Source organism: Hyalella azteca, unplaced genomic scaffold (genome assembly GCF_000764305.2).
Source record: "Hyalella azteca isolate HAZT.00-mixed unplaced genomic scaffold, Hazt_2.0.2 contig14089, whole genome shotgun sequence".
In the NCBI taxonomy this organism is placed as follows: Eukaryota; Metazoa; Arthropoda; class Malacostraca; order Amphipoda; family Hyalellidae; genus Hyalella; species Hyalella azteca.
Genome location: NW_025943988.1, coordinates 1,124,563 through 1,136,280, shown reverse-complemented (window position 1 = coordinate 1,136,280; position 11,718 = coordinate 1,124,563). Strand labels below are relative to the sequence as shown.

The window sequence follows — 11,718 nt, the reverse complement described above, 5'->3', positions numbered from 1 at the left end:
ACAAAGTAGAGAGCAGAGCAGAAAATAAACTTTTCAGCTTCGCTGTCCCGTACCAAGCATATGTTGTGTGTTTTTTCGCATGCCCGCAAAACATTAATTTAGAAATGCATCGATGAGTATTGATGTGATTCTATAGACATGCGTACAAGATGCAGGCAAAGTAAGTTCTTAACTCAGTTTCCTCTAAGGTTCAATTCAAAGGGTAGAAATATTGCAGTTAATATTATTTGTGATAGCAAATGTTTGAAAGATCATTAACCCGCTGATTTATTTTTATTTAGAAGTCATTTAGGATTAGTATTTCAAGTACAAGTGAAATGTTAAATCTTGCACAGTCATCTCTTGCACGGAGTAGCGTCGCGCACAAGACGTCGTCTCTTAAACGCCCGTCACGTATACGCTACACGCAAGGACATGCATGCATCGCTTCGTGCTTCTTCGTGAGCGAAGCAACTCCATGGCTAACCAGTTGATATTGAATTAAAATTACATTATCCCACTTTATTTGTAAGCGAGTGGTAAACTGGTGCGGAGGATCAAGGCATATGCGCTCCAGTTTGCTTTGTTGTCTTCTAGCTGCAAAGGATGTGGACGAACTGCTCCTTGCAACACCGTGTTTAAAACATTTCGACCTTCGAGGGTTCCGTCTTGAGCAAGAGTTTGCTACACGACCGACTAAGCAGCGTGATGAGCTTAATGAGGGCTGACTTCAATTTAGGAACGTATTTGTTTTTCTATACGATTTCCAAGAACGTTGCGGAATTTTTCATGGATAGACGAAAGGTCGAAAACGATTACAGCTTTAAATAGAGTAGGTAACGTTACTCCATCTCATCAATTACACATGAGATGGCCAGCAAGTGTTGCTCCTTTCTATTCAGAAAATCAACCTCTTTCATAAATATGCAGCAACTGCGCCTCCACTTCATTAAAAAACATTGTCGTGTTCCGTGCCTCTACCAACCGGCGTTCTGGAAAGCGGGAAACCCGCGTCAGCTTGGCCTCGCACCCTGCCTTGGTATAGCGGCAGAGAAAGCCACAGCAATTATGCCAACGCCAGGAAACTGCGTGACGTAACCGCGTGATCGTCACACTTGTTCTGCAGGAGAATGTTGCTTTCCAGGGGACCTAAAGAGGTTTCAGGACGTTTATGGATAACAATGAGACACCAGGAGGGATTAATATAGAGAACGTCAATAGGAACTGAATCAATGTTCAAATCCTCACGCATGCATTGAAATTTTATTCAGCGATTAAGTGATGGATGCCATGATTGCAACAAGTCATGAAATATAATGGAAATAGGCAAAGTTAAAAACATTTATCGGTATGGGGTTCAACACAGCATCTCCGGTTTTTGTTCTGTGAAAGCCAGGTAGTGGAAGGTGGCGAGGGAAAGAAGAGAAAATGGTTAATTGAATGTACACGAGTTTGTTGAAGAAAATCTTGTTTGTCCGAAACGAAATGGACTTTATTTGTTCAAATACCACGCAACATTTTTTTGTTAGATTTCTTTAATTGGATTTTTTTCAACTTGCGTAGTTCGAACTAGCCACGAGTATGAGTAAAACAAAACAAGCACCACAAATGCGATCGTCGTACCACAAATCCACAAGCGAAGGTGCGTATATTTCACACGAACGGTGCTGCTAAGAAATCTAACAGCGAGGCCTTGATGAGAAATCCTTACGTCAGATCCAATTCATTTCTCGGGAACGATGCCACGAATGGCCTTCACCTCCCATAGGATCTCCCCTGCTTCCCGACACTTGATCGGTGGTGCAATCTAGCGACAAGTTTATTTCATGGAATAATATCTAATATAGACCAATCAAAGGTTTGTAATCAAGTTTTCAATTTTAGTATTTATTTTCAACTTTATTAAGTTATATTAAGACATGTAAGTCAAATTGATGTAAGTTTGAACGCGTGATATTTGCTCCGTATGAACGCAACCTAGCATGGGTGTTCAATTTTTAGTACTTATATCAAATCAAGACAAATAAACCAACAAGAACGTTATATTTCCTTACGATTGTCTTCGTTAAAATCACCCTCTACCCTTAATAAGTTCCTTATGCGAATTTATTTTTTCCCCTTAAAGATAATGGATTGCAAGGGCTGTCACGGCTAAATTTCTTAACCAATTGACAGATGTATCGAAAGCGCCAGAAACTATCAATATGCATTAATCCAATAAAAAATCATTTTTTTTCATTGCATAAATTATCTTTTAACATAGTGTACAAATCCTAAAATTTATTTTAAATTGTTAATAAATATTACGAAAATATTAAACATCCTACGACATCGCCATAGGATTATTCGAGAGTCAAGTTGCTTGGTGTAAAATTTGTGGGACTTTCTCTTCCGACGCCCACCGATCGTCCAGGCCGCGCGTCACTCAGGGCGCTGCTCGTGGCCGTAGAATGTGTTTAGAGGAGCTATCTTGTAGATGAAAAATATGTAAGACAATTTAAAAATATATAACTAAGATAATTGAATAAAATATACGAATAACTCTCACATATTATAAAATAATTCAACCAGCGAGTCAGATGCTCTGTTGTTTGTTTTCCACCCAATTCAGTAGATCTCACATGCTGTAAATTTTCAACAAAGATGTTAATGAACAGAAAGAAGTCCTTAGATTAAAACACTCATACGAAGCCACGATCTCTTTTTCAAATCAAACTTAAATTATTTCCAGTTCAATGATGCAGAGATCTGCGAACAATGGAATAAACATTAGAAATTATGAATGGGCATCGTAACGTACATGTATATATAGGCGTACCACAGTGACGGTAAAATCCTTCACGACGGTGAGGAATGAATTCTGCTTCAAATGTTGAATACTTATTTCCAGTGGAACTTCAGTTAATTTGTATTATTTTAACGAAACAATTATGTTCCTTCCTTGATATCCAACCTATGAACAGATTGTGATAAATTTTGGCCCACCTGTGAAAGGATTGCAATAAATGAAGGCCATGCCCATGAAGAGCATGTAATAGATGATGTCTCATCCATAAGAGTTTTTGTGATAGATTTTGAGTTCTCATTGTGATAGAAGAAATTATTGGAATGTGATACACCAAATATTTATACATCACCTAAGCAGTTTTGAAAATGGAATATTTCAATCACAGTATATCAACATTATACTGGGAATCGCTGGATCTCGTCGCTTACTTTTTTTGGAAGATCCTTCATGCAGATTAATTGCAGAAGGAAATGAATCTACTTTATATTGTCTATGTCGACCTAAGGCCGGAAGAACCTCCCCGCTGTTCTTTCCTCAGTCGCAAAATTGTTGATTTTTAAATCACTGAGAGAAACCTTGTTTTGTGGGGGCGATGCTGCGAACAATTATTATGCACGCACGAAGAGAACAGGCTAGGGGAAGAACAACTCAGGGAACAAAGGCAGCGATTAGCTTTTTCCTGCCATGACTGCTCGAGGCTCTCCATGAACAACCATCAACGCTACAGCTTCCTGCCAGAAAGCCGGGGCCATTTTTATTAAAAATTCTTAGAAACCTGAAGCAGGAAAAGTGTTTACAACTTTTTTTTTAGATTTTATTGATCGATCCATGATTAATTCCGGCACATAGAATCATAGAGAAAACGAAAAATTCTATTATTAACGCGTTTATTTAGAGGCAATTTTATAATTTAATAGTTACGCTGACATGAGCGACCCATCCAGCCTGAAGCGTGGAGGCGACGAGAGCGAAAGTATGGGAGAAAGTGTAGGAGCTTTGCTGCCTGCTGCTGCACTTCTGCTGCTGCACTACTGCTGCTGCACTGCTGCTGCTGCACTACTGCTGCTGCACTCCTGCTGCTGCACTACTGCTGCTGCACTCCTGCTGCAGCTGCTGCACTACTGCTGCTGCACTCCTGCTGCAGCTGCTGCACTCCTGCTGCTGCACTACTGCTGCTGCACTACTGCTGCTGCGCTCCTGCTGCTGCACTACTGCTGCTGCACTACTGCTGCTGCTGCACTCCTGCTGCTGCACTCCTGCTGCTGCACTTCTGCTGCTGCACTACTGCTGCTGCTGCACTCCTGCTGCTGCTCTACTGCTGCTGCACTCCTGCTGCTGCACTACTGCTGCTGCTGCACTCCTGCTGCTGCACTTCTGCTGCTGCACTACTGCTGCTGCTGCTGCACTCCTGCTGCTGCTCTACTGCTGCTGCAATACTGCTGCTGCACTACTGCTGCTGCACTCCTGCTGCTGCACTGCTGTTCTTGCGTCTTTACGTTTAGTTTTGGACGTTCGCGTCCACGGCAACGCTGTGGGTTGCCTTCGTTCGGCCGACGTATAGCACGTCGTCCGCAGCCAATTAAGGGGGAGGGAAGGGCAAGGGAACGTGGAACGTGACTAACATGTTTTTTCTTTCAGTTGAGCAAGATGCTGTTGATTACTATTTTCAAATAGTTTCATTTACAGTGACAGCCTCAGAGGCCGTCACTGTAACTGCCTAACTGAAGTGAACTACCCCCTCTCTGCTCGGCCCTACATTATAGAAGCCTAGAATCCGTCTCAGAACGGGATAACCCCGAAAAGTCTGAACAAGGACCGCATCTCTTTGATCAGTATGGGCAATACTGTACATTGTTCCACTCCGCTCACTCTGAAATATCACCATCTTGGAGGTCCCATTTTTAAAGTTAGGGGCAGGACCATTTATCATTTTCCACATGCATGTACAGAATGATTTACCTCTCATTCATTCTCACCATGAATAGAGTTCCAGGTGCAGTAGCCTCAAAAGGTTGTTCAGCTTGCAAATTCGTTGGTGCTCGCCTTGAGCGGTGCCAAAAGCTGGCAGTAGTACTTCAGAATTGTGGACAAGAAGGCTCTGAAAAGTGTAGTCGTTGAACCGAAAAGTGTAATCAACACTCCGAGATATGGCGAACGTGTGGTTTTCCCTCGATCAATTTGGCAATACGATAGCTTCAAAATTGGGGCCATTATATTACATTTTATTCAACAGAGCTTGTCTCGTCGCAGGCAAGTATGTCTGAAATTCTCATCAGCACTCTCATATCGTCCGCAAATGACGGTGTAGATACGTGATCAGATCTGAATCTATGTCAGCGATGTGTAGGAGGAAAAGGATAGGTCCACGCACGTTGCCCTGTGCTCCTCCGTTTTTTATTCTCGTCTCACTCGGTTTGGAGTCTAAAATGGCTAGTACCCTGCCAGTTGGGAAGTTATGGATCCACGTTTATAAATTTCCTCCTACTCCCAGTAGCATTAGTTTCTACAACTACACTCTTGCTACTGCACTCCTGCTGCTACAATCTCTCTCCTGACGATATACTCGAAATTAAAGTCGTGCCACTGCACTTTTGCTGTAGTGTTTCGCACTGCTGAAAAAAACCTCTGCTCCTGCACTCTTGCTGCTGCACCGATGATTGTACAATAGGACTGCTGCTTGTCACTTTCTGCTGCGCCCTTGCTACCTTGCTATGGTTTCTCTTGCTGCTCTCCAGCAGCTGAACTCTTCCTGCTGCTGCTCTCCTGCAGCTGTGCTTTACCTGCTGCTCTTATGTAGCTTCTCTGTTACTGCTGCTCTCTTACAGCTGTACTCTGCCTGCTGCTCTCCTGCAGCTTAAGTCTTCCTGCTGCTCTTCTGCAGCTGTTTTTCCTGCTGCTCTCCCTAGCTGTGCTCTTCAAATCGCTCAGTAGCTGCCGCCCCGTCCTCTCTACTGCCGCAATGTTACGAAGGTTACGATTAGACACAACTAATGCTGCTATACTGACTCACGTATTGCACTCTGAGTCAACAGCGATGTCTGACCTGATTAGTGAAACTAGCTAGACGCTATTTATTCACCACCTGCAGCCAATTTGACAAGCGCGATAAACCTCCGTAATTTGGTTCAGGACAAGGGCTTCAATCAAGAATACATAAGATTAATGATAATAAATCTGTGCATAATTCTGCACATTAACAAATAATTTGTAATACGGATCGATTCCTGCTACATTAATAACTCGCAAACGCAATTTAACAGGGAGGAAAATATGCAAGACAAAAAAAAAATCTGCCGGACATGATAGTAACGTTTTTAGAGAATTTCTATGAGCTGAGCAATGGCTGGAGGAAACTTTATCCTAAAATATCATAGTAGAGTGACGGTCAGTTGGATATGCGCAGGGGACGTGGCCGTACGGCGGCCTTTATTGCTCGGGAAATGTAGAAAATGTTTCGACTATTTCCATGAACATAGCAATAAGGAATCATAGTGGCCTGTCTCCTGGATGCTGAGGAAGGTTCCAGCGCGTCATTACAGTAGTCGGGGATGATTTAAAGCGGCCCAGAATGCCACGTGTCCGTCAGCAGGTGCGTGTTGCCCACAAGTGTTTTGTGCTTTTCGTCGTCGTGATCTTCTTGCTGTTCATCTACGGGATAGTGGCCCCAGATTCATCTCTATTTTTAAATTCAAAATATCGATTAATAATGCCCAAGCCCATAAAAAACAGGAAAATTGAGACCGCCCAATTAATTCACCATAAAAGGCTTAGTTCACACAACGCTTTCTTTTCCACGATTAATAGAACAAAGCAATCCCAGGAAGTGAATAAGTGCTCATCAATATTTTCGTTGGGAGCGACCAGACCAAATATGAGTTCGATTGTGAAGAGAGTACTCAGATATCTTAACGATGTTAAATCGATTCAGCCAAAGAAGATATTCCTTCGACCAGAGCCGTACTCAATTCTGGCGGACTTCATGCCAAAAATGTCAGGATACAACAAAACCAGTAAAAAATCTCCGTCGAATGAGGTGAGTAAAGTGCTACAAGCTTGAGTCCCCACATGTGTGTGTGGAAGCCATTATTGATTATATTTCTGTGTCAGGAAATTGAAACTTCCCGAACATTGAATTTAATACTTTCAGATCGCGCCATCATTGAATTAATTCCCATATTGGATGTAATCTTGGAATTAAAGCTCCTCAATTCCGCTTATCGAAGCCATCATTGATCATATCTCTGTTTTAAGAATAATATTGCAACTAACGCTTCATAATCACGCTTATAAAAGCCATCATTAAATCCGTTCCTATGTTAAGACTAATATAGAAATCAACGCTCCCTAATACCCCTTACCAAAGCCATTATTGAATCAATCCTCGTATTAAGAATAATGTAGAAATTAACACTTTCCTATCATGCGTATCAGAACCATCATTAAATATATCCCCATATTAAATATAATATTTGAATTACCATTAATAATTACCCCAATAATAATATTTGAATTACCACTAATAATTTCCCCAATAATAATATTTGAATTACCACTAATAATTTCCCCAATAATAATATTTGAATTACCACTAATAATTACCCCAATAATAACATTTGAATGACCACTCCCCCAGCAGGAGGGCAGGTGGCGGCTGCAAGAAGTAGACGGGCTGCTGCCACACATGGGGTGCCGCCTGCGCCAGTACTCAACCGCTGACCTCAGGCAGTGCGTCGTCAACAGGAGAGCCGGCGGCAGAACCTCTAAGCTGCTATTCATTGGAGACTCCAGAGTCCGGCAGCTCGTTGAAGTATTCCTGGACCTTTACAGGGACTTGAAGTTCCAAATCAGAACTCATGAGGTGAGTAATGAATTAGGAATTAAAATCATGCTTTGCTTATATTTCGCGACTTCTAAGATAGCATACAATTTATTTGTTATTTTGTTAGACGGCATTAATTAGTTATTATCCTCAGGAATGCCTGTTAAAAGTTTTTTAATATATTACTCGATTATGGCCGTAGTTACGTATGAATCGGTGGTCAAATTTTAGCGCCACCGAGTCGTTGTAAATGACTTTACGAAAACTGGAGGCACTTTTCTTTGACGTCTGCAAGCGTCTCAAATATTTCGTCTATTCTTATTTTTTGAAAAACGGTTACATAGTAGAATTTGTTTGCATTAAAATCTAACCTTTTTTTCTTATTGATATTTTCCGTTCCGTTTATTTTGGCCACCGAATGCTGCCTATTGCGATGCATTGTAACGCTGATAGCTCTAACGCAATAATGAATATTTTGTCAAAATAGTTCATAACTTTTGCGTCATTCACAAAACTTCTTACTAACGCATTTTTAGGGCCAGGTTGTCGACGTGGAGGAGTTTTTAGGCGAAGATGCCGAGATATTGTGGGACAAATACAAGCGCGAGTTCAACGTTACGAGTGAAGCGCTGCCAGACTTCAGCGCCGACTTCTACTGGTCATCTTTTATGGGCATTAAACCTACAGTCACCATCTCGGAGCCCATCCCTCACCCCAATAGTTCCCGTATACTCCAAGAACTCCACGAGAAAAAAATTGCCGATAAATTGCGTACGCTGAGTGAAAAAGAATTTGGGGATGCATACAATAACGAAACCAATGACGCTTTCGGTAATGTAACGACCAGACATGTGAGCGATTTGCATGCGGGTTCTCAGGCTTATTTTTCAAACGAGATACCAAATACGTCCGAAACACATACTCTACATCGAATCAACGAAATCGAAAATAAACGAAAGATGAAACCGTTCATCAGTAAACCACTGAAGAAACTCGAGAATCTGATTTCCGAAAACGGAAAACTTTCGGATATCGTTTTTTTAGGTGAGCGCATAAAATTGATGATATTTTGTCAAACAGATCCCCGGTTTTCTTTTAGCTTAAGCTCCGTTATCTCTAATCTACAATCACGATGGAGGTTAAATTTTCTCGCTATACATTGTCACAGGAACAGGGATCTGGAGCTTGTCGCACTTCAATAACTTCTTCAGGGTATACGACGAAATGACCCTGGCGCAGGTGAGGGCGCTGCGCCCCCTGCTGGCGGCCCTTGCTGAGAAGACGGACGTCGTGTGGATCATGCCGCCCCCCATCAACGACCACCTCATAACACTCCCCAGTGAGTAACACCCCGCATCAACGACCACCTCATAACACTCCCCAGTGAGTAACATACCGCATCAACGACCACCTCTTCACATTCCCCAGTGAGTAACACACCACNTGCAGGTGACTGCTTGACACCCACGGCGCTTGCAGGTGACTGCTTGACACCCACGGCGCTTGCAGGTGACTGCTTGACACCCACGGCGCTTGCAGGTGACTGCTTGACACCCACGGCGCTTGCAGGTGACTGCTTGACACCCACGGCGCTTGCAGGTGACTGCTTGACACCCACGGCGCTTGCAGGTGACTGCTTGACACCCACGGCGCTTGCAGGTGACTGCTTGACACCCACGGCGCTTGCAGGTGACTGCTTGACACCCACGGCGCTTGCAGGTGACTGCTTGACACCCACGGCGCTTGCAGGTGACTGCTTGACACCCACGGCGCTTGCAGGTGACTGCTTGACACCCACGGCGCTTGCAGGTGACTGCTTGACACCCACGGCGCTTGCAGGTGACTGCTTGACACCCACGGCGCTTGCAGGTGACTGCTTGACACCCACGGCGCTTGCAGGTGACTGCTTGACACCCACGGCGCTTGCAGGTGACTGCTTGACACCCACGGCGCTTGCAGGTGACTGCTTGACACCCACGGCGCTTGCAGGTGACTGCTTGACACCCACGGCGCTTGCAGGTGACTGCTTGACACCCACGGCGCTTGCAGGTGACTGCTTGACACCCACGGCGCTTGCAGGTGACTGCTTGACACCCACGGCGCTTGCAGGTGACTGCTTGACACCCACGGCGCTTGCAGGTGACTGCTTGACACCCACGGCGCTTGCAGGTGACTGCTTGACACCCACGGCGCTTGCAGGTGACTGCTTGACACCCACGGCGCTTGCAGGTGACTGCTTGACACCCACGGCGCCTGCAACAACTTCATGTCCCTAATAACATGCGTAACATGTCTAGGTCTTCACTTTCATGTGAAAGAGAATGAATAAGAGAATAAAAATAATTACGTTTATTGGTATACCCCATGAATCTCGCAACGATGTTATCGTGAACGATGGAGTCTTGTAAAGGGTGCCTGTAGAAGAAAATACGCAGGTTTCGACATGAAGTTATGTGTCCATTTGATTCTTTAAAAATTGTAAAAACATGTTGTGAGGAGCTCAGATGGCACCTGGAATAGCCACAATAATTATGTAAATAAAAAAGGTATTTTCTATGAGTATTCAAGGTTTTTTCAGGGACTTTAAAATGATATTCAAGAATAAAGAAATAGGGACAGAGTAGCGTTCGATATTTGTCGTGTTAGATCTTTTGCTGAAACTTCACAATAATGATATGCCATCAAAAATTTGTTTGAATTACAGTACTAAAAGAAGAATTCATACATGGTATGCGAGGAGCTGTCATGGTTGTTTCTTAAACACTGAGTGAAAGACAGCGTCCAGTTGAAAGATATCAACATTCATTACCTTCTAAATATCTACAAAAAATAAATTTTAGCCGATAACGGTTGGATGGCGCAATTAAATATAGATTTATTCTTTCATTTCTAAATGGCTTAAGGAAACCTTCGGAATAAGACAGGAATGAGAGTATTGCTATGTAGAAATTAAATATCAATGCACGCATGCATTCTTGAGTCCCAGTCCGACAATGAAGCATCAAATTACGATAATTGAATGAATTACAGTATCACGAATTTAGATGAATTTCACTAGCAAAGATCAGAAGCAGAAGCATATTATTATGGAAACATTTTGAGACGAACTCCATGATCATACCTGTAAGTTGAGTGCTACGTCTGACAACCATGCTAACGATACGAGTAAATCACTCAAGTTTGATCTTGCCAAATTTACGTAATAAAAATAATGAGGCTGGTGTCGTGAACGATGTCACTCGAATTTGATAAGTTTCATGAATTTCACTTGTTGTTAAATTTAGATAATTTCAGTTTTTTTTTTTTTTTTGCAGATGAACTGCCTGAAAATCCGCGCTTGTTCTACAAGAAGTCGTGGGCGTGCAGCGACCGCGTGCACACGAGCAACGAGGCGGCCGTCGTGGCCGTGGACATGATGGTCAACTACTTGTGTAATGGCCACATGCCGCCTGCAGACTACTGCTGCAGCCCGCCACTGCCGCACTGACCGCCTGCAGACTACTGCTGCAGCCCGCCACTGCCACACTGATAGCCACATGCCGCCTGCAGACTACTGCTGCAGCCTGCCACTGCCGCACTGACCGCCACATGCCGCCTGCAGACTACTGCTGCACAGCTCACTATACATTCTTATTAATTTATTGAGAAATAACTGACTGAGAGTTGGGAAGGAATAAATGCTACCAACTTATGCTTGTTTGATAACTCGACCTTCATGAGAAATACGTACCTAAATGAACATTCTTCTTAGAATAGAAGTTCAAATCGCACTTGCAAGTTGTTGACAGTGCAAAAATGAAAATGAACGATGTTACTTACATTCAAAGACGTCACATCAAATTGGATGAGCCCAATTTCCGGACATTCCGGTTACACTCAGCAATTCTGATCTCGCAGTATTTCCAGACATGCTTATAGCACAAACTTGCCAGACCAAGGCAACAGAAAAAGGCAGACCAAGGCGACAGTAAAAGGCAGACCAAGGCGACAGAAAAAGGTAGACCAAGGCGACAGAAAAAGGCAGACCAAGGCGACAGAAAAAGGCAGACCAAGCGGTCAACAATTTGATATCACGAATGAAAGCACAACAGTCGACAGGTTGGCGGAATTTGTGCTATTCAGTTGAATAGAA

General features: G+C 43.3%; 1 protein-coding gene across 1 annotated transcript; it reads left to right on the top strand.

Moving 5' to 3' along the window:
• The first annotated feature begins 6,755 nt into the window (after positions 1 to 6,755).
• Positions 6,756 to 11,205, top strand: LOC125178968. The gene is made up of 6 exons (XM_047883941.1): positions 6,756 to 6,800; positions 7,401 to 7,625; positions 8,123 to 8,630; positions 8,755 to 8,925; positions 9,015 to 9,065; positions 10,901 to 11,205. Exons 1-6 carry the CDS (start codon positions 6,756 to 6,758, stop codon positions 11,071 to 11,073), a joined length of 1,173 nt encoding a protein of 390 aa, XP_047739897.1. The 3' UTR covers positions 11,074 to 11,205.
• Positions 11,206 to 11,718: the final 513 nt, after the last annotated feature.